We start from the raw sequence: 26,390 nt of genomic DNA on the forward strand, positions 1-26,390 counted from the left end.
AAGGATGTCCTAAACAAAGGCATGTACAATTACGTCCTTCCCGTGTACCGTCATCATCACGCTACTATTTTTATGACACTTAAATGTCAATGACTTAAAATCAATATCTCACATGATAAAACCTTAATTTATATGCATGCATACATATCTTTTTCTTTTATAACTTTAATATTTCCCTTTTGCACAAAAAAAAAAAACTTTAATATTTCCCAAAAGCTTGGTCCATTACATCATATATGTATGCATGATTTTTTCCACGTACAAAAAGCATATTGGTAAAAATAGTATATATACGTTTATGGATTATTTTTTGAATTGGTTTAAGTTAACTTTTATGGTCTTCCTTTCCCTGGTTCATGATCTTGATTGGCTCCTGTTCTTGCATAGTCTAGATGAAACTCCACAAGCTCTCTCTCCTTTATTTTGACATCCTCCTTAAAAACAATACCCTTTTTTTTATTCAAAAAGTTAATAAACCGATGTTAAAACTTTCTAATCACTATCATAAAGTGTTGAAAATTGGCATGGAAAGTAGGGTAAAGATTGGTGTTTACTTTATCTCACACAGCAACACAACGTTAACACGCCATTAAGTAACCATTTTTTATAATCTATTAATGTTTATCTCAAACTAAGTTTCTATACATATGATCAACTTATGAACTGTGGTACGCGAATCATGATATCATGATATAAGATACAAAAGTTGAGTATATTGTATATTATAAAACGGAAAGGAAAGAAATTTTACCTTCTCCGACCTGAGATTCACAAAATGACGAGGGGTGGCGTTTGATACATCAGTGGAGGTGATAGTGAAAAGAAGAAAAATGAGAACTACTAACTTTGTATTATAGCTCATATTTGTTTTTTGTTTTTCCTTAAAAAACTTAAGATTAGCAAGACATAAAATTTAGTGGGATTTTATAGAGACATATGAGATGAGTTATATAGAAGCAAGAGGTGGAGATGACATTGTGATAAAAGGTTTGTTATTCATTTTGGAAACACAATGAAAAGCTATGGATAATTATAATTGTAAATTTCTAGGAATATTATAATTAGTCACATAAAATAAGATAATAGTTTTTTCAACAAATGAATTATCAAAGTCAACTAGGTGCACTATGGATCCTCTTTATTCTCCTCAATTCATCATGTCTCAATTTGCTTTAGTTTGCTCATAATTTAACAAATATATACGAAAGTACAATATACATTTTGCTTGTTTATATTGGTACTATTTGACATGGACCTTTACTTGATTTCAACATAAAAGTCTTTTATCTTTATTGCTAATTTAATCATTACCTATTGGAACCATGATATCACCACATAGATCAAACTTTAATAGGAAATAAATATAAATGGACTGAATGGTACATGGGGGAGGCTGGTTAGGGTAGTGGCCGTGATAATGGAGAAGAGCACCGTATAATTTGATATATTCCTAATAAAAAGTTGAGTGATTGATTCATATCTCGCCTCTTTGTTTATATCTCTTTCAAAACCTTTACCAAACCCATAAAGCCTAATTCATTCGTCTTTTTTTCTTTAATCTTTATGTACCCACAAGCACTCATCACATATTCTACAAATTTCTTAAAGCAAAATACTATCACTGATTTTTTTCTAAAAATGATTCGATCTTATCAAACAAAAATGAGGATTATGATGGGCAACAATGAATGGGTTATATGGCCATACAATTTATTCTATTGGGCTTTAGAAATAAGAAGGTCTTCTATCTCCATGCCACTCAAAATTTCTTTTCTCTGGTCTTGGTGCCCTTCTTCTTATGTTCCCAAATCTGGAGTAAGTTGATGAGATAAAAATCATAAGTTTATATATCTTCACTGTTTTTGCTCAAAATTCCCTTTAATGCTTCTCTTAAAGACATAGCTTAATTGTGTCCTTCATTCATAGGCATTTGTTGAAAGATAAGTAATTAATGGTTAAGAAGACCATTCCTCTGTCACTTGGCTTCTTATCTTGTCTTTATGGATCAAGTACTACTGGCTCAGAGAAAACTGCATACATGAAGATTTGAAGAAAAATGAGACTCTGAATTGTCTACTTCAAGGAATGTTCAAAGTGTCGAAAGCAAAGATGAGAAGCATTTCAGAATCAGACTCTCCTTGGAAATGGATCATCATCGTGATTACTTTAACCTTCAGTCCTTGTAAATTTTAATCTTCTCTATGACGAGTCTTCAGAAAAGTAAAGACTCAGCTAGCCTGCGTACAAGTAATAAGGAGAATTCTTGGCCCCATATATTCTGGTCTCAATCGATAAGATGACTTCAATATCTGTTAGTTCATATAAATACCCATGTAAGGGAAGCATTCTGTGCTCAGATTGGTATCTTCCTATAGCATATCTTCTTGTCATCCAGACTCTATCGGAAACGACAGCTGAAGTTATGGTAGCTGTTGACGTTACCAGTGAGTTTTTCTAGTTTTCTTTGCCTGCTGATTGATCAGCTTGATCATCCAAATAAATGCGTCAAGGTTAACAAACCGGTCATGTGAAAGGGGGATTTGCAACTCTACTTTCAAGAGCTGCTCATATTCAAAATGAGTTGTTTGATAATCTATCTGTCAGGCTGACCAGACGTCCAAATGTGGTAAGAAAATTTGCAGAAGCTGTTTTGGGCGTTGAAACTGAAAAACTTGTTAGGAAAATGGTCCCTGTTGTTCTTCTTCCTAAGCTCTTGGTATATTGGCATTTGGCAGGATACTGCTCAAGCTGCCAAAAAAACCGTCTTCTTTTCTTCTATGTATGTTATGACGAAGGAATGTTTTAAAAATTTTCAAATAGGGATAGATTCTCTATTTTTACATGGTATGTTTGGGATTACTAAACTCTTTTTCATACACAAAAAAGTTTTAAAGATTTAAGGATTTCTTCCCAAAGAAACGGTTTCGTTGTTTGTCACTTTGTTAGTTTTGGGAATTGTGACCATCGGAGCTTCCTTATATTTTTGTATATATATCCTTGGAAAAACCATTTGATTCTCGCTAGTAAAAGCATGGGAGGATTTTATAGAAAATCTAAAATAAAGTTTTAAGGGTATTTTACATTAGACTAAAAAAAATCTAACCTTAGGTAAAAAAGAAAAACATAAAAGAAAGGTTGATTAAAAAAAAAAAGTTGAATAAATTAGCTAATGGCTGGTGAATTAATCAACTATCCAATAACGATTCACTGAGAGGAAAGGTATAAAATTAAAAACAAGACATGGGTGAACTCAAATCTTCTGTCTAGTCGAAAAAAGAGATAATTCCACCTCCATCTTCCTGTTACACCAAGCCTCCTGGCTCCTGCTTCATTTCTCCCAAGGTTTGTGTGTTGTGTCTGTCCTGAATCATATTTGACCAACCTAATTTTGTTCCCCTTTGATTTATTTAGTTTAGATTAATTAGGGTTTATGAGTAACTCTGGCTATATATGTTAGAGAGGACTTGATATCTAAAACTGTGATCCAGAATTTGCATGCGATTCGATGAATCCTAGAGAGTTCATCAGCAATCTGCCAGATGAGATTCTTGGCAAAATCCTGTCTTTACTTCCGACAAAACTTGGTGTTTCCACATCTGTTCTGTCCAAGAGGTGGAGGAATCTGATCCTTCTCGTAGACAACTTCGATTTGGAAGACTCATCAACTAGTGGCTTCTCTGCTTTCTTGGAGCAAACTGTTGCTCGCTTAAACACTTGTCCCATCAAGAGACTCTCTCTCAATGGCCGCCACTATCGATTCTCTTCTGCTGACAGTTGGATTAGCACTGCTTTCGAACGCGGCTGCTTGGAACTACACTTGCAATCCCAATATCTTGATACAGGAATCTTGTCTAGTAACACATTGGTTAAACTCACACTATCCGATCAAATTTATCTTCAAGGGCTTGTTCCCCATGATGGCACTGTGTTTTTCCCAGCGCTCAAGACTCTTTCTCTCGGTGCAGTTGTGGCTGATCGAGATGTATATGAGTCGCTCATCTCTGGTTGCCCTGTGCTCGATGAGTTATCCATACGTGATGGTTGTGATGACCCACCAACTTGGAAGAAGTCAGTGGTTAATAAATCCGTCAAACGGCTCACGGTTTCTTTCCATCATCCTATGTCCGCATGGGCTTATGAAGACAATGTTTGGTTCAAGACACAGAGTCTTGTGTTTCTTGACTATTCTGCTTTTGTCTCCCAAGGCTATACTATTGTTGATCGTATGGATTCTCTCGTTGAAGCTAGACTAGATCTTCGATTGTGGGTGTCAACTGATTCTTATGATAGTGATTATGAAGACAAAGATTTTGATGTCTATCGTCCATATGATGTTTTTGGTGATGTTACAAGCCTGGTTTCAGGGATACGCAAAGTTAAGACCCTTCACCTGTCTCCTGATTCTCTTGAGGTCAGTTCTGTTCTGCTACTGCTGACTGATGGGTGGTTTTATCGGTTTTGTATCATGTCTATATGTGTTTACTGGTTGTGATTATAAACCAGGCGTTTTTCTTCTGCTGCAATCACATGCCGGTCTTCAACAACCTCCGTAATCTATCTCTTGAGAGCGACGAAGAAAAAGGATGGCAAGCATTGCCTCTTCTGCTCAATAATTCTCTAAATCTTCATACTCTATCTATCAAAGTATGACATGTTTTTGAGAAATTAATACACAATGTTCTTTTTGGCTCTTATGTAAAAGAAGTTTGTCTGATTTGTTGTTATGGTTTTTAGGGTCTTGTGCACAGAGTTACTAGTAGATGTGGAGACGCATGCGCCTGCATTAGCGAGAGGAAGACAGGAATGTGTTGTTTATCGGCATGTCGAATCAAGGTGCTAGAGATTACAGGGTATGGAGGAAGTTTTATAGAGCTGAAACAAATGAGGCATTTTTTGGGAAAACTGCAATGTCTTGAAACTGTGAGAATTGGTGTTGAAAGGGACGGCAACAACGAGCACCTGCGAGCCAATCTAAGCTCTCTTCATAGAGCTTCATCAGAGTGCAACATCCAGTTCATTTGATCTCTCTTTAAACAAGTTATAGATAATATGAGTTTGTTAGTAATAAAAATATGACATTTTGTTTAATTTGGTAAAGTTTTGCACTGATTGGCGAAACAATTAAGAGGTCTAGTTTTGGTAAAATCCAAATTGCTAATCTATCATCTCTCAAACATGTGTTAACAAAAACAAAATTGAGGACTTTTGATTTCACAATGGCCTTGAGCCATGTTAAGAGGGAACAACGTTAACCGGATTAAATCATAATATTTGGTTTGGTTTAGTAAATTAGAAAACGTACTGTATACTCTCTCTGCCTGAGGGAGAAGGTTCCAAATAGCCCTAAAAAGCTTCGCCTTCTCTCCTTGCCTTCATTTCGGGTGTGGAGGAAAGTTATCAAATCAGTTTTTGTGGAATTTTGAATCTCGTCGCTTCTGTGTTGGCTATGACTGAAGTTGCGAGCTCAGTGGTGTATGAAGTGCTCGGACGCAGAGCTCAGGATGTGGACGAGCCGATTATGGACTACATCATTAATGTCCTCGCTGATGAGGATTTCGACTTCGGTGAGGAAGGTGAAGGCGCCTTTGATGCCGTCGGTGAGCTCCTCGTCGCTGCTGAATGCGTTTCCGATTTCGAAGAGTGCCGTTTGGTAAGTAACCATTCGCAGCTTGTTGCTTGGCTTTCTTCATTTCAATTATCGTAATTCTAGATTCGTTTTATCTTTGCTTGTTTGTATTTATGGGATTTTTTCGTTAGGGCCTCTGTGACTGTTGAAATGGTTTCAATAAGGTCTCGCTTTTGAATGAGCTGAGATATTTAATTGGATGTGGTGTGTGTAGGTTTGTAGCAAACTGTCGGATAAGTTTGGAAAGCATGGATTGGTGAAGCCTACACCTACTGTGAGGAGTCTTGCTATGCCTGTGCGGATGAACGATGGGATGGATGATGGACCTGTTAAGAAGAAGAAGCCAGAGCCTGTGGATGGGCCTTTGCTCACTGAACGTGACTTGGCTAAGATTGAAAGGAGAAAGAAAAAGGATGATCGCCAAAGAGAGGTATACAGTAATGGCAGTTTTTTTACCGGTTTTGAACTGAGAATTTGTTTCTTATCTTGTGTTTATTTACTGGTTTCTTGTTTATGCAGCTACAATATCAGCAGCATGTTGCTGAAATGGAAGCCGCTAAAGCAGGGATGCCTACTGTTAGTGTCAATCATGACACTGGTGGTGGCTCTGCTATCAGAGATATTCATATGGATAACTTTAATGTTTCTGTTGGAGGCCGTGATCTCATTGTCGATGGATCAATCACCCTCTCTTTTGGACGTCATTACGGTGGGTTTGATCTTCGTTTTTATTTGTTTTAGCTGTCTGTTTAATCCAAGGAATAGACGGTATGGAAAATCTACCTTACAAATGGGTATTTGCTCTCTTTGGATGACTTTACAGGTCTTGTAGGACGTAATGGTACCGGAAAAACAACTTTTTTGAGGTATATGGCTATGCATGCTATAGAGGGTATTCCTACTAATTGCCAGATATTGCATGTTGAACAAGAAGTCGTTGGTGACAAGACAACAGCCTTACAGTGCGTTCTTAACACTGATATTGAAAGAACCAAACTGTTGGAAGAAGAGATTCAAATACTAGCAAAGCAGGTTAGACACAAGCTACTTTACTAATATGTATTAGCATTTACTCACTCAGGTGTTTTACCTTTTCGTATAATCTGTCTTTGGTGGTAATGTTGACTTTTGTTTGGTTATCTGAAGAGAGAAACGGAAGAACCCACAGCTAAGGATGGAATGCCTACCAAAGACACAGTTGAAGGAGATCTTATGTCTCAAAGGCTTGAAGAAATATACAAAAGGCTTGATGCAATTGATGCTTATACTGCTGAGGCTCGGGCAGCTAGTATCCTTGCTGTAAGTTGCTCTTTACCATTATAAATTTTCTGTAGCCCTTTAGAGTTTTCATTTGATAGCATAGATATAAACGATATCTGGACCCAAGTCGTGACCCATCACTACATAAATCATATAAAATGCTAGATTTGGGTGATATCTCCTGTTGAAATCGTTGCATGTTCTTTTGTTACCTTCAACTTCTGAGTACTGCTAACTTGCAAACGTTCGCTGTGCAATATTTTCAGGGTCTAAGTTTCACTCCAGAAATGCAGCTGAAAGCTACAAATACTTTTTCAGGAGGATGGAGAATGCGAATTGCACTTGCTCGTGCACTATTTATAGAGCCTGATTTGTTGTTGCTTGATGAACCTACGGTGTGTTTTCTTTGTAAGGTTTCCCTTATTAGATCAATATATTTTCAGGTTTCTGACATTCTTTTCCTCTCTTTTGGTAGAACCATCTTGATCTCCATGCTGTCTTATGGTTAGAAACATATCTAACGAAGTGGCCAAAAACATTTATAGTCGTTTCCCATGCTAGGGAATTCTTGAACACGGTACATTTTTTTCTCTAGTGATCTCCTTGCAGTTATTGTTTCCCCAATATCTCCGGATATGTGTAAACCATATGTTTGGTTGCAGGTGGTCACGGACATCATCCATTTGCAAAACCAAAAACTAAGTACCTATAAAGGAAATTATGATATCTTCGAAAGAACACGGGAAGAACAAGTGAAAAATCAGCAAAAAGCTTTTGAATCAAGTGAACGATCACGGTCACATATGCAGGTTTCTTTTCTTCTTCTGGAAAATGAACTCATAAATTCTGTTTCCAACTCGTCTCTGGTTTGTTTAATAATATTCCAACATGGGATGTAAGTTTGATGCTTGATATCTTGTTTTCTGCTACAGGCGTTCATTGATAAATTTCGTTACAATGCAAAGAGGGCGTCTCTTGTTCAGTCAAGAATCAAGGTGTCAACTGTTACAACTATTTATGTGATTAAATTTTGGCCATCAGCGGTGCTCTAATATTATTGTGTCTATGATTCAGGCATTGGACCGACTGGCTCATGTGGATCAAGTTATTAATGATCCTGAGTAAGCGAGCCCCTCTTATATATATGCTTAACTACTTTCAAATGATATTAGGAATGATGCTATAATCTGATATTTGATAAATTTGCTACAGTACGATTCGATGCTTACTCTCAGCTCCAGCCTTTTATGCATTAACCTCTTGTCTTATTTTTGCAGCTATAAATTTGAATTCCCAACTCCTGACGATAAGCCTGGACCTCCCATCATCAGTTTTAGGTTTGTCATCTTCCTGAAATCAGCTGTGTGAATCTGACAGAAACTTCTCTAATTTTGGTATGGGGAGGATCCAGATATTAGCATGCTAAATTTTCTTGCTCGTTTATTTTTTCTACAGTGATGCATCATTTGGCTACCCTGGTGGTCCGTTGTTGTTTAGGAACCTAAATTTCGGAATAGATCTGGACAGCCGTATTGCAAGTAAGAAGGCTCCCCCCCTCTCCCTTGATTATGAGATCACACAGATGATACATGTTTATAAACCTTCATCTATCATATGTGGAAACAACAAGTGCAGCATCAAAGAACATGTAGAACTTAAACTTTTGATGTTCTCCCCAGAATTTTAACCTCTATATATGGTTTTCTCGTCGATTTGCAGTGGTGGGACCCAATGGTATTGGTAAATCAACAATACTCAAACTTATTTCTGGCGATCTGCAACCAAGCTCTGGAACAGTTTTCCGTTCTGCTAAGGTATGGCAGAAGACTTCTCTTTTACCTGAACAACAAATTGATCACTGTCACTCTGGAACATATGGGATGACCTTTTATTAAACCTCAAATAATGGGGACCCCTTCTATATTCTTACGAAGCATTGATATTTTGAAAGTTTCTTTGACAGTAATATTATTAAATCTTGGTTTTCATTACCTATAGCTTGTTTTCCTGCTCTGTTAAGTGTTAATGCTAAATTTGGTGGCTCTGATATGGTGTATTGATATCTTTATACAGGTTCGAGTTGCAGTCTTTAGTCAGCACCATGTGGATGGACTAGACCTTTCATCGAATCCTCTTCTATATATGATGAGATGCTACCCAGTAAGTTCCCACACCTGTAATATCCCTCTTATTTGCAGGTTTCAGTTAACATGAGATCAAAATTGAGCTAAATGTTTCTTGTATTAGAGTTTACAGTCTTGTCTACTTCTTACAAGTTATATGCACAATTTAAGTAAGCAAAATGTACATACCCTCGGCTTCTCAATATGTCTTAACTGGTATGTTATTTGATGTGGCAGGGAGTACCAGAACAAAAGCTGAGAAGTCACTTGGGTTCTCTTGGGGTAACTGGAAATCTTGCACTGCAGCCCATGTACACTTTATCAGGTATACTTCGGGTATTTGGAGTTGTATAACCACAATATTCTAGATGCAGGCCCTAGAATGAAATTGGAACTAGTCAATTTTTATGTGTTGTGGCTTGTTACGTTCACTAATGTGTTTTATGTTTTGGGGTGTGAATGGGAAATTAGGTGGTCAGAAAAGCAGAGTTGCATTTGCGAAGATAACATTCAAGAAACCACACTTGCTATTGCTTGATGAGCCGTCCAATCATCTTGTAAGCTAGACATATGTATTCATGCATGGATCTTTTTAATAAGGAAGGATTTCAGTTTGCTAAAAGTAGGAAGTATAATAAATAATGTCTCAGGATTTGGATGCCGTGGAAGCTTTGATTCAAGGACTTGTCTTATTCCAAGGCGGTATTTGCATGGTACTCACTCAATCCTCTTAATTGGTTTTCAAGATTAGATATAAATCTGTGTACCGGGTTGGGTTTATTGATTCATACACAAGTAAGAAGCAATCTTTGTTGTTGTTTGTTTGTGCAGGTGAGTCACGACGAGCATCTGATATCGGGAAGCGTGGACGAGTTGTGGGTTGTGTCAGACGGCAGGATTGCACCATTCCATGGAACCTTCCATGACTACAAGAAGCTTCTCCAGTCTTCAACTTAAGCTGCGCCGCATTTCTTGTATTCCCCAAATCCATGTTGCGTTTTTGTTTACCCTCAATACGACACAAGAGTCCTTTATACCTGAGAATTTGGCGACAGTATTTTGCTTTATGTATTAAGGTTGAAACTAAAAAGAAATACTGTAAAATCATACACTTGGTGGAGCACGAAAGGATTCATATCCAATGTGAATCATCCGTAAAATTGTAAACGAGCCAAATTAGAATAAAAGAGCATGTTTCGCAGAAATTTATGGCAACTAAAATTCATTGTACAGGTACAGGAATAGCAAAAAAAGAACATGTAGGCCCAAAGACAAGATTACAAGTTGTGTTTTTTTTTTCCCACATATGTTTAACCGAAAGAAAAACCCAAATCTTCGAATCGAGCACCGTCGAACCATTACCGAGGAGGAATATCATTCCACAAATCGATATCCTTAAGAACCTCTGCTTGTGGATTCGATTGTTCAGAAGAACTACAAGACTCTTCAGGCCGTACTAGCGTCGTTGCAAAACAATGGAGATGCTGCTGCTTTAAACAACTCCGCCATAGATCTTGGTGCAGAGCGTGGGAATGGAAGATGATGACGACAACAAAATGGATGACGATGATATAGAGATGGATGGGGGTGAAGGAGAAAGTTATAGATGTGTTGAAGGAATGTGGTTTCGAGGAGAAGAGATCTTTAAAGCTATCACAACAAGTCAACAAGAGTTTTTGTATCGTCTTTCCTTGTTCAACAAGTCTGGTATTCACTTCACGTAGTAGTTTTGTGATGGGAACGTTTTGACCTTTATTTTTATTATACAGATGTGTACCCTGTTTTCGATTCAAGTTTTAACACCAATCACCAGAAGGAAGCGTGAAAGCAGTGCCCTTTTTGATGTTCCTTTGAAAATTTCACACCATCTGTCTTCCTCAGATGTGGTATTCTTTTCAATTTCTTCTCGGTTCGCCGCAACAACAGTGACCGGTGCACCCGAAGATACTTTGAGACGCTTTTACTTCCCCATAAGGAGGGGAGGGCCTAGTGATTAAGTAGGAAGGAGTAGTAGCCGGCGCTGTTGCAAACACCGAAGGTTGGCTGGGAAAGAAACCACTTTTCACCCTGTAGGGAGAGAATTGTTTATGTTTGTCTTTAGTGTATGTGTTTACTTTTGTGTATATGTTTTTGTTGGAGTTAAGTGTATCTTCGTGTGTATGTGTTTTTGTTTGCTTTCTTTAATCCTAGAGCAAACAATCAACCATAAAAAAAAAAAACATGTCTAAGAAGCAACCATTAGAAAGACCAAACCTTTGCTTTTCTGAAGATGGAAATATCTGAAAAATGCATGCATTTGATGTATTAGCAAACTTAGAGTTCAAATGCATGCATTTTCAAGACATTTTAAGGCTTGCATCCCAAAAGCTCCACCTCCTACCTTTGATTAAAAGATTAAAGGGCTCGAAATTTTAACGAAAGCTGGAAAAAAATTCAAGATGAAATTGTTTATAGGCAATACCTTTGGTTTGAAAGAAGTCGAGAAGTTTGTATACAACAAATGGATGACAAAGTCAGTAGTCCCTTTGCATCACTAGGACTTGGGGAGAGAATAAAGTTGATTCCTGCAAGTTTGATACAAACCCTTAATGAGTAAAGCCAAGAAGAAACCATAGGATGTTGAGAAATCTTGAGATATAAATACGAGTCACAACTTTGAACGAGGATAAACAAATTTTTACCTCATCGAAATTGGCTGAATTTCCTGGATTAAGAATCAGCTCTGCCTACCACTACAATTAAAACAAAAGCAACAACATTATGATATTGAAAGCAGAGAAAAAGAACATGTGCCTAAGATAAGAACATTATGGATGAGAATACCCCTTGAAAGCAGAGAAAAAGAACATTATGCCAAATACCCCTTGGATAAGAATTTTGCTGCCTTGACATTAGATGGATTCTCTGGATTTTTCTCAGCTACGTCCTTGTCACCTGTATCCCTGTAAACAAAAACTTTTATTAAACAATAAACTGGATTTTCTGCAGTATCCCTGTTAAAAACGAGTCACCAAAAGATGTGGTTAGAATACAATGAGGGCAGAGGTTGATTTATTCTTTAATGATCTAACATTTGTAAGAGATGTACATAAGAAAAAACTTACCATTAGACCAATACCAAGTTGATGTAACATCTGGTAATAAGTAGACAGACAAATCTAATTGGAGATGAGATGCATACCTCTTCATTAGACGTGAGATTCTTGTAGTATCCAAAGATGGAAGTGTTATATTCTTCCTCTCATCTCTCTCTTACTCTTCTGTACTTACTCGAGCCTCTAACCCATCAAGCGTTGCACAGTGATGTGCCTTCGCTAATAAGAAGAGCTTCAAGAGCTAGTCACAGAACATTATCCATAAAGGCAACAAGCCTTTTCCAAGGCAAATCTAAGCAGAATAATGAATTTATATCATGATGTCCCACCAACACTACAAGGTGTATATACTTTATGCAGACACTTGAATTTCTCTGTCCCAACCTAGTAAGAAATAGAGCTTATGCAGAATAATGAATTTTCTCATCTGAGAACATCAATATGCAGAAGATAGAATATTGCTCCCTCATGTTGGCCCAGTCCAACAAGTTATGAACATTCCACAACAATATATAAAACTGTTTCACAAGTCTTGTTAAACACAACTTGCTTGCTTTTTCGTGCTGCCCAGCCAGCATTATTGAATATCATATCTCAGTGAGATGTATAATGATGTGCCTCATTTCTATCTTTTTCCTTCGTGCTTTGCTCGAGCCTCGACCTATCAAGCGTTGCTCAATGATGTACCTTCGCTAACAGGAAGAGCTTCAAGAGCTAGGCACAAAGGATTAACAGAAGTTGAAGTTTTCTTTATAGCAGAATATTGAATTTTAATGCTGCCCAGCTCCAGCAACATATCTTCCAATTGTCCATCAATTTGCAGTTCTCCATATGAGCAGATCATTGAATTTATCCCCATCAATATGCAGATCATTGAGTTATTAAGCAGATAATTGAATTTCTAACACGCTGCCCAGCCAGCAATATATAGATCTCTTACTGTTAAACAAGTCTTACAGTGTTATAATCACACAGCTTGCCCAATCGGACATCATAGACAAGTCTTACAAAAGGCAATTTATCCCCATCAATAATAAGCAGATCATTGAGTTTTTATGCAGATCACTGAATTTTTTCCCATCAATAAGCAGATCATTGAATTTATCCCCATCTATATAAGCAGATCATTGAATTTATCCCCATCTATAAAAGCAGATCATTGAGCTTTTAAGCAGATCACTGAATTTATCCCCATCTATAAGCAGACCATTGAGCTTCTTTTAAGCAGATCATTGAATTTATCCCCATCTATATAAGCAGATCACTGAATTTATCCCCATCTATAAGCAGATCATTGAGCTTTTAAGCAGATCATAGAGCTTCTTTTAAGCAGATAATTGAATTTATCCCCATCTATAAGCAGATCATTGAATTTATCCTCATCTATATAAGCAGATCATTGAGCTTCTTTTAAGCAGATCATTGAAATTATACCCATCTATATAAGCAGATCATTGAATTTTCCCCATCTATATAAGCAGATCATTGAATTTATCCCCATCTATAAGCAGATCATTGAATTTATCCCCATCTATATAAGCAGATCATTGAGCTTCTTTTAAGCAGATCATTGAATTTATCCCCATCTATAAGCAGATCATTGAATTTATCCCCATCTATATAAGCAGATCATTGAGCTTCTTTTAAGCAGATAATTGAATTTATCCCCATCTATAAGCAGATCATTGAATTTATCCCCATCTATATAAGCAGATCATTGAGCTTCTTTTAAGCAGATCATTGAAATTATCCCCATCTATATAAGCAGATCATTGAATTTATCCCCATCTGTATAATCAGATCATTGAGCTTTTAAGCAGATCATTGAAGTTTATATAATGCTGCCCAGCCAGCAATATATATAGAAGATAATCGCAAAGATTTGATCTTTGAACATAACAAGACTTACAATGTTTAATCACAGCTTCTTACGATTCAATTATCCAATCTTTGTGCATAATTTGTCAAGACTTACAGTGTTTAATCACAGCTTGCCAGCCTTACGATTCAATTATCTAATATTTGAACATAATTTGACAAGACTTACAGTTTTTGATCACAGCTTGCCTGTCTTACGATTCAATTATCCGATATTTGAACATAAATCTGACAAGACTTACAGTGTTTAATCACAGCTTGCCCCTGCCTTACTTAGGCAACATCGGGACAAATTTTCCCAAGTTAGAAACCGGACAAACACAATCATATAATGTGTAGTTCCCTTTCTTTTGGGTTTGAACAAAACATAAAACTTTCTTTGAAACGAAAACAGAGAATCGATGATGGGGTTTCTAATCCAGAAAAACGAAAAACAAAATCTTTAAAACACGATCCGTATTAGAAACCCAAACAATCTTTCACAAACGTATAATAAGAAATCGCAGATTTTAAAAGAGGGTTTCTGATTTAAAACAGACCAAAAACAAAAGAATAGAAACCCTAATTGGTAACCACAAATATGTATAATTTTTGAAGAGGAATACAAGATTGAAATTAGAAACCCTAAGACAAAAGACGGTTTTTTTCTTAGATTAGCGATATAAAAGAAATCAATTGAAACTATGATTCTGAATTACAAGTTTTTGGAAAATCAAGAACCTCAAAAATCAGATCTAAAAGAGGGTTTTTTCGATTTGCACAAAAAAAACAAACATAAAATCGAAACGCAATTTGGAAATTAAAGAGAGAGAACTTTTGGATAAAAATTCAAAATCGAAGTAGTGAATCTGGAAAAAGGGAGTTTCAAAATCTAAGAAAACGCAAACAAAAGTCTCCCCAAATCAAAAGAAACACACGAAATCAAAAGAATATAAAAGAACAAACGAAGAATCAGACAAATAAAAGAAGTAAGCATGGCGACGAGCGAGTATAAATAACCGTTGTGAAATAGAAGAAAGACGGTGGTCTCTGTGTTGGGCCTAAATGAATATGTAAGCCCAAATACAAGTTGTGTTGTTTTTTCCCTCATCGTAATATAAGGCCCACATATGTTTTTTTTTGTCGTCGAAATATTTTATAAAGCCCAAACGAAGGCCCACATATGTTTAACTGAAAGTTATGGATTTTCCAAAGAGAAAAAGAAATACAAAAATTAGGATCCGACCCGGCTGAACCCGAGTGGTTTGTTCTTGTTCCCACGGAGAAAAACTTTGCTCTCCCTTTCCTTTGTCAATCGGAATCTGTCCCATTTATCGATTCTTCACAGACACGTTTTCTTCAATCTTTCTCCATTGGTTTCGTTCTCAAGGTTTGTTTGTGTCGATCGAATTTAGTTTCAGGACATTGATCGTAATTGGTTCTGTTGCAGTTTGAGAATTGCAATTGTTGTCATGTTTAGATAGTGGAACCCTAATTTGAGTCATGAAATCTCTGGATCAAGTAGAAACCCTAATTTCAGGGCCTCCCTCTGAACCGTCGTCCCCTAATAGAGACCTAGATAAAGATGAAGAAGAAGAAGAAGAGTGCGAGTATGATGACGAGGAAGAAGATGTTGATTTCAATCCCTTTCTTAAGGATTCTCCTTCTCGTGAAGCTTCTTCCAGTTTGAGCTCTGAAGTTGAGACTCTTGATGGTGAAATTGTTAATAGCATTACTACGGTTCCCCAAACCTTAGAGGGCAGACAAGGAAAGGAGGATATTGCAATGCCAAGTAATGATGTCTCGTGCCAAGAACCACCAATCCCTGATGAGAGGACAGTTGGGGCCGCAAATGAAAACGGAGAACAATTGGTGATCCAAACTCAGAAGCAAGATTTGATGTCAACTGAGGAAGATGATGCAATCTGCAAACGGACTAGAGCTCGCTATTCGCTTGCGAGTTTCACCCTTGATGATCTTGAGGCTTTTCTCCAGGAGACTGATGATGAGGATGATATTCCTAATGTCGATGATGAGGAAGAATACCGCAAGTTTCTCGCTGCTGTTTTACATAGTGGTGATACTGAGGTTCCCTTGGCACAGACTGGAACTAATGATGACGATGATGATGATGATGAGGATAACGATTTAGACTTCGAGATAGAACTTGAGGAAGCGCTGGAGACTGATGACGAGGAAATTATACCTGAAAAGGTCACTACAGGTGACAACATAAGCACTAAGCGACGTCCTGTGACTAGGCAGAAGAGACGGCAAAATATCTCCATTCATCACAAAAACAATTCTCCTGAACAGGCTGGCAGATTGTTACGCCCTCTTGTACCTATCTTACCCATTGCACCACCTGGGAGAAGGGTTTCTGCTACTGAAGCAGTTGCTTCGTCAGAAAACAGGACAATAAATGGCTTCACTCAAGCCCAAATGGGAGAACTGCATTCTTTGATTCATGATCACCTTCAACTTCTTATCCAAGTGTACTCTCTTTGTGCACTTGATCATTCACGGCAAAGCATTGGAACCCACGTCCAAGGACTTCTATCTGAGATGCTCAAACAACACCAAGGATATATCTCACGCCGAAGTCATCTTCTTGTCACTGGTTCAGCATCATCGGTTCTTGATGTTGTGGGTCTAGCTGGAAGATATCTAGTTGATGTTTCTGACGGTATGTTATTAGTGAAATAGGGTGCTATATCTCCATGTTTTCTTATCTGTTTATACAATATAATTCTCTTGATTATTGAATCATTGTAGCTGTGCAAGATTATCGACGGTGTCAAGTGGAATCCGGTTTTGATACTTCGTCTCAAAGAGTGCCATTATTTACACTTCCTCACCAAGAAGTTGGCGGTGAGATTGTAAACTATCCTCTTTCATCCCCTAGTTCAAGTAAGTCACCATCAGGTCAGCAGCAGGCTAAGAAGACGTTAGCTGCTACACTGGTTGAATCAGCCCAGAAGCAATCTGTTGCCTTGGTCCATAAGGATATTGCCAAGTTAGCTAAAAGATTTATGCCATTGTTCAAAGTATCGCTATATCCCCACAAGCCACCTCATGCAGCTGTCGCCAATCGGGTCCTTTTCACTGATGCTGAGGATGAGTAAGTTCCTTCCTTTTTCTTGGTCTACTCTACTAATTTTGTCGAAAATTTATTCCTAGTGCTGTTTGAATGCAGATTACTAGCTCTTGGAATAATGGAATATAACTCAGACTGGAAGGCAATAAAGCAGCGGTTTCTTCCTAGTAAAGGCGAGCATCAGGTAATCATCACTGGATTCCTGCAGAACTAGGAATGGTTTTTCGGTTACTAAGTAATCAGTTGGTGTTTTATTGGATTGCTCTCATTATCGTAGTTCGCGTAAGGGTTATTCTGACCACAGTCTCTGAAGTATTTAGATAAAAATATGAAGATTTTAAAATTCAGCTGCTATCTTGACAAAAACTTCTCGTCCATGCAATTCCTGTTGCAGATGATGTAGTTCTTTCAGTTTTCTGCTTTCATGCCAGAAACTTATGGATTGGTGTACTGATGTTTTCAATATTTTAAACATATTAAGTTTTATGTAGACATGTCCAAGTGTTCATCAACCAGGCTGATGATCAAGGAATAAAAGACTTGTCTCTTCTAATACTTTCGACTTGTATTTGTTTCAGATTTATGTTAGGCAAAAAAACCGGAGATCATCTAAAGCCCCAGAAAATCCAATTAAGGTCTGTTATATGCTTGAGTTGGTTTATCACCTTTTTTATTTGTATACTTATATTTCTATCTATCAGCTCCATAAATTCAGTTGCCTGAACTTGTTTGTTGACAAATAAGCACTGTGAAACCATTACGTCTATATGAGCTCTACCATGCACGCAAAATAAATCAGTTTACGAACTCATTGTCATAAATGATAACGTTGGATGACCATCTTGTATGCTTTTATACCGAACATGCATTATGCAAATGAACATTACATGTTTAAGGTGGACACCGACTGTCCCCAGTAAGATGCCTCAACCATAATTTTAAGGTTATGCAGGATATTTCCCCTAACTCGTGTGTATGTGTATATTTTGCCACACAGGCAGTTCTGAGGATGAAAAGCTCTCCCCTGACACCACAAGAGATACTACGAATACAAGAGGTAATTTGACAAGCGCACCCTTTTGCAATTCTGATTGGAAATTGTTCTTGGGTGCTCAATATAAGTTTGAATCCTCAGGGACTTAAGTACTTCAAATATGATTGGACGTCTGTGTGGAAATTCGTCGTGCCTTACCGAGACCCATCATTACTGCCTCGGCAATGGCGCACTGCCCTTGGAATTCAGAAATCATATAAGCTAGATGCTGTAAAAAAGGAGAAACGGAGATTATATGATACAAATAGAAAATTCAGAGAGCAGCAGGCATCTGCAAAAGAGGTCTGTCTTTCATATCTCTGGTTATCTCTCAAATCATACAACTCATCCATACTGAATATGTTAGTTTTTCGCTTTTTCGTAAAAAATGTAATTTAGCTTTACTCATCTTTTCATCGCATGTTGCAGGATCGTTATGGGGCTTCTAAAGCCAATGAATATCATGTTGGTGGTGAATTGGTCGAGAGTTCAGGTGAGGCATACCTACATGAAGGATTTTTAGCAGACTGGAGGCCTGGCATGCCAACCTTTTTTTCTTCTGCACCTATGCACTCCTTTGACAAGGCAAAGGATGTTCCCGGTGATCGACATGAGTCAGTGCAAACATGTATCGTTGAAGGATCTAAAAATCCTGAACTCTGTGGTGCCCAAATCCTGACATGTACGCAGAGGCTTGCACCTTCATTCATTCCTATGTACCGCCACACATCTGGTACAGCACCCGGTGCCTCAAAAGCACCGATAATTGCGCGGCCATATCGTTCTCGTAAAGTATTCAACAGAAGTGTTGTGAGACTAGCCCCTGATTTACCTCCCGTTAACCTTCCATCGTCGGTCCGTGTTATCTCGCAGTCTGTTTTTGCGAAGAATCAGTCTGAAACATCCTCCAAAACTTGTATCATTAATGGTGGCATGTCGGATGTTTCTGGGAGGGGAAATTTCGGTATTGAAACTCCTTGTTTTTCAGCTGACAGAGATAACAACGGTCCTCCTAGCGAAAAAGTGGTAGATTTGCAGGAAGATGTGCCTGCCGAGAGCTCCTCTGGGATGGACAAGCAGAGCAATGACTCAGATCTTCAAATGCATCCTTTATTGTTCCGGACCCCTGAGCATGGACAGATTACATGTTACCCTGCAAACAGAGACCCAGGGGGTTCTAGTTTTAGTTTCTTTTCTGAAAATCGACCTCAGCTGCTAAGTCTTTTCAACAGTCCAAAGCAAATCAATCACTCAGCTGATCAATTGCACAGAAATTCATCATCAAACGAATATGAGACAGCACAGGGCGACATCTGTTTTCATCCTCTTCTTCAAAGAACCGAGTATGAAACGAGTTATGTTATTAGTAGACGTGGGAACTTAGACCCAGATATTGGTAAGAAAGACAAATTATGTCAACTTCAGGATACTTCTGGTGCTGTTGAGAAGACTGCGATCCCTGTTACTGGTCGTAATGATGTCAGCTTGGAACCTTTTAGTTCTAGCACACCTGGTAAAAATGTGAACTTAGATATCTATCTAAGTACAAGCTCTTCTAAGGTAAATAATGGTGGTAGTGTCTCAGCAGCAAATATTTCAGAAGCTCCAGACATCTGCATGGCTCAACTTAATGATGGCTCTGAAGTACCTGGATCAGCTCCACCAAGTGATAATATTAGTAGATGCATTGAAGAGATGGCTGATCAATCTAATCTAGGTATAGTGATGGAGCAGGAGGAATTAAGTGACTCTGACGATGAGATGATGGAAGAAGAACATGTTGAGTTTGAGTGTGAAGAGATGGCTGATTCTGAAGGAGAAGAAGGCTCAGAATGCGAAGAAAACATTGAAATGCAAGATAAGGTAAGTTTTTTTTTTTTTTCCAGTTATGTACAATACCCACAGAGCTGAATTATTTGTTTCGTTAGTTTCGTTTGTCTCAACTTAGGCTATTGTGACAATAAGCTTCAAGTATATATGGATCCTAATTTCCAGTAGATATAGAGATTTCCTCTTTCTTGTGTAGTTATGTGGCTTGTGGATGATCTTGGTGATGCATTAACTTTTCCATCTACAGGATAACAGAAACTCTGTGGTAGAAATAACTTCAACAGATGTCGATTCTGGCAAAGAACTAGGCAAGGATTCTCCAAACAGTCCTTGGTTGAGTCTGGATCCGAGTAGCCGTCGCTTAAGCAGTAATGTTAAGGACAGAGAGAAGATAGAGGCAACAAATGAAACGACCATCTCACAGTTTGGTCCTAGTAGATCACGCAAAAAAGGGACACCAGTGAAGAGCAGAGATGCAGAATCAAAGGAAGAAGCAGGAGTTGCTCGGTTGAGACTGGGTCCTCTCGCCCTCCCCCCAATGAAGAAACCCAGAAAATGTGGTGGGCAGGCGGAAACAAGTCCAAGTATTGAGACAACCTGAGAAACTTGTTGAGCCAGCAACAAATGATTAGCTCTTCTCCACTCCAAATTACTTACAGGTTCAGAGATATCATATCATGGCCAATCTGGAGAGCTGTGTTCTTTCTGTATTTCCTCTTGGAGGTTATGGCACCCATGGAGTTTGCTATGAACGAGGTTTGGTCACTTCGATTAGATACGCGAATATGACGCAGGGTGCAGAGATGAGTAGTGCATGATGCAGAAGGACGAAAATTCGGCATGGGCAGATTCAGGTCAGCCATTTCTTTTTTGAGATACCTTATTGCATAAGGAGGGATTGTTTCTACTTACTATTATTCTGTAGATATTTTGTATCAGCTGTGTGAAAGAGCTGGGAATACTAATCAAAGAGTAAATATTTGTATTGTTAAAGAAAGATAGGTTAGATTTTGATAGTGTATAATAGCATTTATTTGGCACCATCTCGGTTGCAACTAGGTGTTGTTACATTTAGATTTTTTTCGAACTCTTTATTTTCGAGTCCTGAGACCCATTCCATCTTTTTGCATATAACATTTTTATTGGCAGGGAAGAGATAATTATAGAGTGGTCAAGAAGAGAAGAATAAGCTGGAAAGGGAAGAAATGGTGGAATCCGGCCGGCGCTTCTGGTGATTTGGCATATGAGCAGTGCTCGAGTGAGCTGGGATGATTCGAGCTTACCAGTAGAGTGATGGAGACTCTATGTCAAAATGTAAATTAAGGACCACTTTGGAATGTTATTTTTTGGTCAAATAGTTGGCCTGATTTGTATGCAAATATATGGAATACAGAAAAAGGATTACACTTTGCATGATGGCAACATTTCAAACACTTGGTCGTATAAGAAATTTTAACACAAAATGGAGGTTAAAAAATTCCTTATTTTGTGACTTGGGTTTATCCCATACAAAGCATATACAGATTACAGAATCTTAATCAGTATAAGTTTGTAAATGCAACAAAATTGTGCTTATGAAAGATACAACAAAATGAACACTGCAACCTATCTATGCGCTAGATCTTCTTTTCCCATCAGACCTTTTAACTTTCCTAGAGCAAATCAACAAATGGCTATAAAGTTTGTCCAGTTTCCCATCATAATCATATCGATGACCTTGCTTATACTGTCATAAGCATCTTCGCAGACCGCTTTACTCATGAGCTGCTTTGATGAGTTCAGCTGATAAGCTTGTGTAGTGATCTCTAAGTGTCTCATCATATATGCGTTCACTTGGCATAAACCCATCTTCTTTCATTCTTCTACACAGCTTGTCCGCTTCACGCTGTAGGCCTTTCCTGCACAAGCCTGATATCATTGTAATGTATGCTATAGCATCAGGCTTCACTCCTTTGCGAGTGAGGCTACGAAATAAACACCAAGCCTCTTTCAACTTATCAGTTCTACACAACCCTTGAATGATGATATTATATGTAATAATATCAACATCCATTTCACTCTTTTGCAGATCCTCTACCATCACTAATGCTTTCTCTATCTTCCCGTTATTACATAGACAATCTAACAAGATGTTGTAGGTAACAATATCAGGAGACACACCACAATCAACCATCCTATTGAAAACCTTTTGTGCAACATTAAGTTTGCCCGCTTGACAATAACCGTGGATAAGCGTGTTGTAAGTGAATGCATCGCCAACCAATCCTTGATAAGTCATCTCACAAAAGAGTTTCATCCCATCTTCTACCCTCTTAGACTTACAAAATCCTGTTATGAGAGTGTTATAGGTCACAACATCAGGGAAGCAACCCTTGCTTACCATCAGATCAAACATATATTTGGCATCACCTAAGCAACCATGAATGCAAAACCCATTGATGAGTGAATTGTAAGTGAAAACATTAGGAACTACAGATCTTCGGATCATCTCCTTGTACAAGTTTCTAGCCTCTAAAAGGTTACCCTCTTTCACAAACGTATCGATCAGCGCAGTGAAAAATATCACATTAGGATCGATTTTCCTCTTCACCATATCTCTGAGAAGTCGAGCAGCGTCGGTCCATCTACCAGAGTTAGAAAGACCACTTATGAGAGTGTTGTAAGTAACAGCATCAGCTCTGATTCCTTTCTTCTCCATACAGTAGAAAACCTCGAGTGCGTTATTCAAATCTCTGTTCTTGCAAAGACCGTTAATGACAGTGTTGTAGATGACAACATTAGGAACGAATCCGAATCCATCCATTGAATCAACGAGAGAAACAGCCTCCTGAAATCTATTCCCTTGACAGAAACCGTTGAGGAGAGAGCCAAGAGTGACAATGCTGGGACGAAACCCAAGTTTCATCATTTTTCCAAGAAGAGCAAGAGCAAGAGAGAGTCGTGAGCATCGGCAGAAACAATGAATCAGAATGGTGAAGCTATAGAGATCATGTGAGATTCCCAAATTCTCCATCTTGTGGTAGAGATAGATGACAATGTCAAACTTGTTCATCTTAGCAATGACAGTCAAAACTCTAGTGAAATCAACAATGCTAGGAATGGGACGAGACTGAAGCATCTCACAGAACAAACTAAATGCATCGTCAAACTTTATACAGTGAAGCTCATTTCTCAATCTCTCTCTGTAATGATGATGATGACTCGCACCGGAAAAAGATCGAGAGAGAGAAGTCTCGGGATTGTTACCTCTCTCCAGAAGAAGATAATGCCGACGAACAAACCCCTTCACCGATGACGAAAACGCTATCGGAATTAATCTCTGCATCCAAAATGGATTCGATTTGCTTCTTTCCCAAATCTCTCTCAAACTCTGCGCCGAACCCTACCAACGACGACCATTGCTCCGGCGACCAGATAGAGTTGTATCTGAATAATAATAATGTCTCCTTCTAGACACGGCGTCGTTTCGAGACAAATTGTGATTGTGACTTTAAATTGTCTTCAAAGTCCAATCAGATTACTGTTTTCAAAACTGATATGTTTTCAACATTTCAATAACACAAGAGTTTGCATTTACAATATTTGAAATTTCATTTTCATTGCATACAAGAGAATTACAACACAAAGTAAGTTAGATGTCAAATTAATGAATTTAGTTAATACTAATGTACAAGCATACAGAATTCTAAAGATGCAACACCATCTCTGCAGCAGTTTTATGCTTGAGTGCTTCTTTACCCACCGGTCAGTAAGTACCACACACTTCAAGCTTCTCCTGACCAAAACCAATCTACACAGTCCCCTCATATGACTGTAACAAACAAGCCTAGCTCAGAGTCCCAACAAAAAAACGTGACTGGACTCTGATCATATAACATTAGCTGACAAGGCTTATCTCCTTATTACTTGAGCTATGCTCTTCTAGATGGTCATCTTCCGCATTCATTTGACATATGATCCCCTCCTCTTTCATTCTTCTAATCAGCTCATCCGCTTCACGCCTAGGCCCATTCTTACATAAACCTAGTATCATTATAGTGTATGTTCTAGCATCAGGCTTCACTCCTTCGACAGGGAGTCTACAAAATAACTCCCAAGCTTTTTCCACTTTATCCGCCTTGCACAACCCGTGAATCATGATGTTATATGCAACAATGCCAATATACTTTTCGCTTTCTCTCATATCATCGAATTTCACCAGTGCGCTTTCGATCTCCCCATTAACACAAAGACCATGTAACAGAATGCAGTGGGTTATGATATCAGGAGTCACGCGACGAGAAACCATCCAGCAGAAGATGTCTAGGGCAACTCTAAGTTTACCCACCTGACAATAACCGTGGATAAGAGTGTTGTAAGTAAATATGTCGGCATTGAATCCTTCACAAGACATCCTTTGGAAGAGTTTCATCCCTTCATCTACCATCCTAAACTTACAGAATCCACTAATGAGAGTGTTATATGTCACCACATTAGGGAAGCAACCCTTGCTTGCCATCAAATCAAATGTTTTCTTGGCGTCATATAGACGACCGTGCATGCACAGCCCATTAATGATTGAATTATAAGTGACATTATTAGGATCAACAGAGCTTTGGATCATCTCCTTGTACAATTCTTGAGCCTCATCAAGATTGCCTTGTTTCACAAATACATCGATCAACGCAGTGAAAGTGACAACATCAGGGTTTATACTCCTCTTCATCATATCTCTCAGCATTCGAGCTGCGTCGCTCCATCGACCAGAATAACAAAGACCTGTTAAGAGAGTGTTGTATGTAACAACATCGGCTCCGAGACCTTTCTTCTCCATCTCGTTGAGAAGCTCCAACGCAATATTCAGTTCACCGTTCTTGCAGAGACCGTCAATAAGAGTGTTGTAGACTACAACATTAGGCTCATATCCCGATTTAACCATTAAAATGACTAAAGAGAAGGCGTCACCAATTCTATTCACGAGACAGAATCCATGGAGCAGAGAGCCAAAGGTGACAATGCTGGGCTCATAACCAAGTTTCATCATTTTTCCAAGAACAGATAGAGCAAAGGAGAGACGAGAGCATCGGCAGAAACAATGAATCAAAATGGTGAAACTATAGAGATCGTGTGAGATTCCATAGAGTTCCATCTTCTGGGAGAAATAGATAACAGTCTCATATCTTCTCAAATTGGCAGTGGCAGTAAGTAATCTAGTGAAATCAACAATGGAAGGTAAGGGTTGAGAATGAACCATCTCAAAGAACAAAGCAAACGCATCTTCAAACCTGATAGAGTGAAGAAACCCTGTTCTCAGTTTCTCTCGGTAATCAGAAAAAGCTCTAGCAGCAGCTCCTCCTCCTAAAAGGTTAGGGTTAACTACTCTCCGAAATCCCTTCGCCGTCGATGTCGCAATCCCCGTCACAATCAATCTCCGCATCCAAATTGACTCACCGGAGAAAGAAGAAGATGGAGAAAGAAAAGAAAAAAATGGTCAAAGCGACAACGTTTGGTTAATTGGTCTACTTTAAACGACGCCGTTTTCGTTGATAAATAAACAAACGGTATTTTAATTGGTCTACTTTAAAAATGGTTTATCGTTTGCGTTAACAAAATAGTTAAACGACACCGTTTCCTTAAGTGGTCTACTTAATTAAGCGGCCCCATAAATAGGAAGCTAATTAGGAGAGATTAAAGAAATAACCCAAGAAATCCGTTAACTAATTTTGAATTGCTCCGAAGAATCTATCAATGGAGGAGAGCGGCAGCAACAATGGCAGCGTGAGCGTTATTTCTCGAGTGAAATTCGATCAGGTTGCCACATGGGTTGTTTCCGCCTTCTTCACCTCTCTTGAACGCTGCGCTTGCCTCAATCTCTCCACCACCGATCTTGACGACGATGACGATGCTAAGTATCTTCCTCTCGTCGTCTCCGCTACTCCTCGTCCCTCCGAAGACATTGTGTAACTGTCAGTCTCCGATTCCAATTCCATTAGTCTCTAATAAGATTCGTTAGGAATGGGTTTAGGGTTTCTTCATTGCTATATAAATCATCTTTTGTAACGAATAATATTATTGATAATGAGAAAAGAATTTGGATGATTTTGATCATACTCAGTGTTTTTCTTGATCATGAACTTAAAAAGCTTAGGCATGTATGTTTGTATCTCAAATCGTTTCAAGATTATGAACTTGACTACTTGCATTCATATAATTTTTGTACATATAAACATAGTTGATTGTTCCAAGATTTGGACTGACTTTATAACATTAAAGAATCAGTCTCTGAATCCTTCATAGTGCTAAAGCCTTAGAAAACAAATATACCTACGAATACAAATGCCTAACTTGTACACCTACAAACGCAAACAAATCCTTCATATACTCATAGTGGTAATTTGTCTTCTATGTGTTTCTTAATGCTGAGGTTTGTATAGCATCTGCATTGAAAATGTTTGACGCCTTCCGTATAACTTCTCCATCCAAAGCAATG

General features: G+C 38.3%; 7 protein-coding genes, 4 long non-coding RNA genes, 3 other non-coding genes and 1 pseudogene across 17 annotated transcripts; 8 read left to right on the forward strand and 7 right to left on the reverse strand.

The window, feature by feature from the left end:
- Positions 1-82: 82 nt before the first annotated feature.
- Positions 83-969, reverse strand: AT1G08687. Its single transcript, NR_143415.1, has 2 exons — positions 752-969; positions 83-434 (listed from the first exon to the last, which is right to left on the reverse strand). It is a non-coding gene; the product is annotated as an uncharacterized misc_RNA (transcript).
- On the reverse strand, positions 745-1,015 carry AT1G08697. The gene has a single exon (NR_139478.1). It is a non-coding gene; the product is annotated as an other RNA (long non-coding RNA).
- A 2,016-nt stretch (positions 1,016-3,031) lies between these two features.
- AT1G08703 lies at positions 3,032-3,358 on the reverse strand. Its single transcript, NR_139479.1, has one exon. It is a non-coding gene; the product is annotated as an other RNA (long non-coding RNA).
- On the forward strand, positions 3,281-5,109 carry AT1G64540 (F-box/FBD-like domains containing protein; the record flags this gene model as incomplete). Of its 2 annotated transcripts, NM_001334167.1 has the most annotated exons (4): positions 3,281-3,342; positions 3,489-4,411; positions 4,504-4,644; positions 4,735-5,034. In NM_001334167.1, the coding sequence occupies 3 exons, from the start codon at positions 3,506-3,508 to the stop codon at positions 5,020-5,022; spliced, it is 1,335 nt and encodes a 444-aa protein (NP_001319320.1). In that variant the 3' UTR covers positions 5,023-5,034. The 2 variants fall into 2 exon arrangements, with proteins under 2 accessions (NP_001319320.1, NP_176635.1); NM_105129.2 differs by lacking the exon at positions 3,281-3,342 and having other exon boundaries at positions 3,506-4,411; positions 4,735-5,109.
- Positions 5,110-5,346: 237 nt separating this feature from the next.
- On the forward strand, positions 5,347-10,211 carry ABCF3 (general control non-repressible 3). The gene is made up of 18 exons (NM_105130.4): positions 5,347-5,650; positions 5,841-6,056; positions 6,146-6,335; positions 6,450-6,658; positions 6,773-6,925; positions 7,153-7,281; positions 7,362-7,463; positions 7,549-7,695; positions 7,819-7,881; positions 7,961-8,007; positions 8,164-8,223; positions 8,342-8,424; positions 8,606-8,700; positions 8,960-9,046; positions 9,247-9,334; positions 9,481-9,566; positions 9,660-9,722; positions 9,841-10,211. The coding sequence occupies exons 1-18, from the start codon at positions 5,447-5,449 to the stop codon at positions 9,964-9,966; spliced, it is 2,148 nt and encodes a 715-aa protein (NP_176636.1). The 5' UTR covers positions 5,347-5,446; the 3' UTR covers positions 9,967-10,211.
- Positions 10,212-10,325: 114 nt separating this feature from the next.
- On the forward strand, positions 10,326-10,774 carry AT1G64560 (annotated as a pseudogene). The gene has a single exon.
- On the reverse strand, positions 10,638-11,386 carry AT1G64561 (uncharacterized protein). Its single transcript, NM_001124074.2, has 2 exons — positions 11,263-11,386; positions 10,638-11,076 (listed from the first exon to the last, which is right to left on the reverse strand). Exons 1-2 carry the CDS (start codon positions 11,337-11,339, stop codon positions 10,905-10,907), a joined length of 249 nt encoding a protein of 82 aa, NP_001117546.1. The 5' UTR covers positions 11,340-11,386; the 3' UTR covers positions 10,638-10,904.
- On the forward strand, positions 10,705-11,021 carry AT1G08707. Its single transcript, NR_139480.1, has one exon. It is a non-coding gene; the product is annotated as an other RNA (long non-coding RNA).
- A 295-nt stretch (positions 11,387-11,681) lies between the features above and the next one.
- Positions 11,682-14,932, reverse strand: AT1G64563. Its single transcript, NR_143588.1, has 3 exons — positions 12,191-14,932; positions 11,833-11,951; positions 11,682-11,741 (listed from the first exon to the last, which is right to left on the reverse strand). It is a non-coding gene; the product is annotated as an other RNA (non-coding RNA).
- AT1G08713 lies at positions 13,873-14,260 on the forward strand. Its single transcript, NR_139481.1, has one exon. It is a non-coding gene; the product is annotated as an other RNA (long non-coding RNA).
- Positions 14,933-15,209: 277 nt separating the features above from the next.
- Positions 15,210-20,522, forward strand: DUO3 (Homeodomain-like superfamily protein; the record flags this gene model as incomplete). The annotated part of the gene is made up of 8 exons (NM_105132.2): positions 15,210-16,647; positions 16,737-17,082; positions 17,158-17,242; positions 17,637-17,693; positions 18,056-18,115; positions 18,194-18,394; positions 18,521-19,954; positions 20,169-20,522. The coding sequence occupies exons 1-8, from the start codon at positions 15,465-15,467 to the stop codon at positions 20,520-20,522; spliced, it is 3,720 nt and encodes a 1,239-aa protein (NP_176638.1). The 5' UTR covers positions 15,210-15,464.
- Positions 20,523-20,607: 85 nt separating this feature from the next.
- AT1G64572 lies at positions 20,608-21,392 on the forward strand. Its single transcript, NR_143589.1, has 2 exons — positions 20,608-20,775; positions 21,071-21,392. It is a non-coding gene; the product is annotated as an other RNA (non-coding RNA).
- On the reverse strand, positions 21,387-23,359 carry AT1G64580 (Pentatricopeptide repeat (PPR) superfamily protein). Its single transcript, NM_105133.2, has one exon — positions 21,387-23,328. The coding sequence runs from the start codon at positions 23,244-23,246 to the stop codon at positions 21,675-21,677; it is 1,572 nt and encodes a 523-aa protein (NP_176639.2). The 5' UTR covers positions 23,247-23,328; the 3' UTR covers positions 21,387-21,674.
- A 127-nt stretch (positions 23,360-23,486) lies between these two features.
- AT1G64583 (Tetratricopeptide repeat (TPR)-like superfamily protein) lies at positions 23,487-25,409 on the reverse strand. 2 transcript variants are annotated; one of them, NM_001334168.1, is made up of 2 exons: positions 25,186-25,409; positions 23,487-25,110 (listed from the first exon to the last, which is right to left on the reverse strand). In NM_001334168.1, the coding sequence occupies exons 1-2, from the start codon at positions 25,335-25,337 to the stop codon at positions 23,799-23,801; spliced, it is 1,464 nt and encodes a 487-aa protein (NP_001323225.1). In that variant the 5' UTR covers positions 25,338-25,409; the 3' UTR covers positions 23,487-23,798. The 2 variants fall into 2 exon arrangements, with proteins under 2 accessions (NP_001323225.1, NP_001185309.1); NM_001198380.2 differs by having other exon boundaries at positions 23,536-25,347.
- Positions 25,410-25,648: 239 nt separating this feature from the next.
- Positions 25,649-26,022, forward strand: AT1G64584 (uncharacterized protein; the record flags this gene model as incomplete). The annotated part of the gene is made up of 1 exon (NM_001334169.1): positions 25,649-26,022. One exon carries the CDS (start codon positions 25,649-25,651, stop codon positions 25,862-25,864), a length of 216 nt encoding a protein of 71 aa, NP_001323224.1. The 3' UTR covers positions 25,865-26,022.
- Between the last annotated feature and the right edge of the window lie 368 nt (positions 26,023-26,390).

This window comes from Arabidopsis thaliana (assembly GCF_000001735.4).
Source record: "Arabidopsis thaliana chromosome 1 sequence".
In the NCBI taxonomy this organism is placed as follows: domain Eukaryota; kingdom Viridiplantae; phylum Streptophyta; class Magnoliopsida; order Brassicales; family Brassicaceae; genus Arabidopsis; species Arabidopsis thaliana.

Coding starts and splice junctions, on each gene's coding strand:
- ABCF3 (NM_105130.4), top strand. CDS start 5,447: ATGACTGAAGTTGCGAGCTCAGTGGTGTATGAAGTGCTCGGACGCAGA. Junction 7,282..7,361: donor TGTTGCTTGATGAACCTACG/GTGTGTTTTCTT, acceptor CTCTTTTGGTAG/AACCATCTTGATCTCCATGC. Junction 8,008..8,163: donor CAAGTTATTAATGATCCTGA/GTAAGCGAGCCC, acceptor TTATTTTTGCAG/CTATAAATTTGAATTCCCAA.
- AT1G64561 (NM_001124074.2), bottom strand. CDS start 11,339: ATGCATTTGAACTCTAAGTTTGCTAATACATCAAATGCATGCATTTTT. Junction 11,077..11,262: donor CCATCTTCAGAAAAGCAAAG/GTTTGGTCTTTC, acceptor CTCTCCCTACAG/GGTGAAAAGTGGTTTCTTTC.
- AT1G64580 (NM_105133.2), bottom strand. CDS start 23,246: ATGCAGAGATTAATTCCGATAGCGTTTTCGTCATCGGTGAAGGGGTTT.
- AT1G64583 (NM_001198380.2), bottom strand. CDS start 25,337: ATGCGGAGATTGATTGTGACGGGGATTGCGACATCGACGGCGAAGGGA.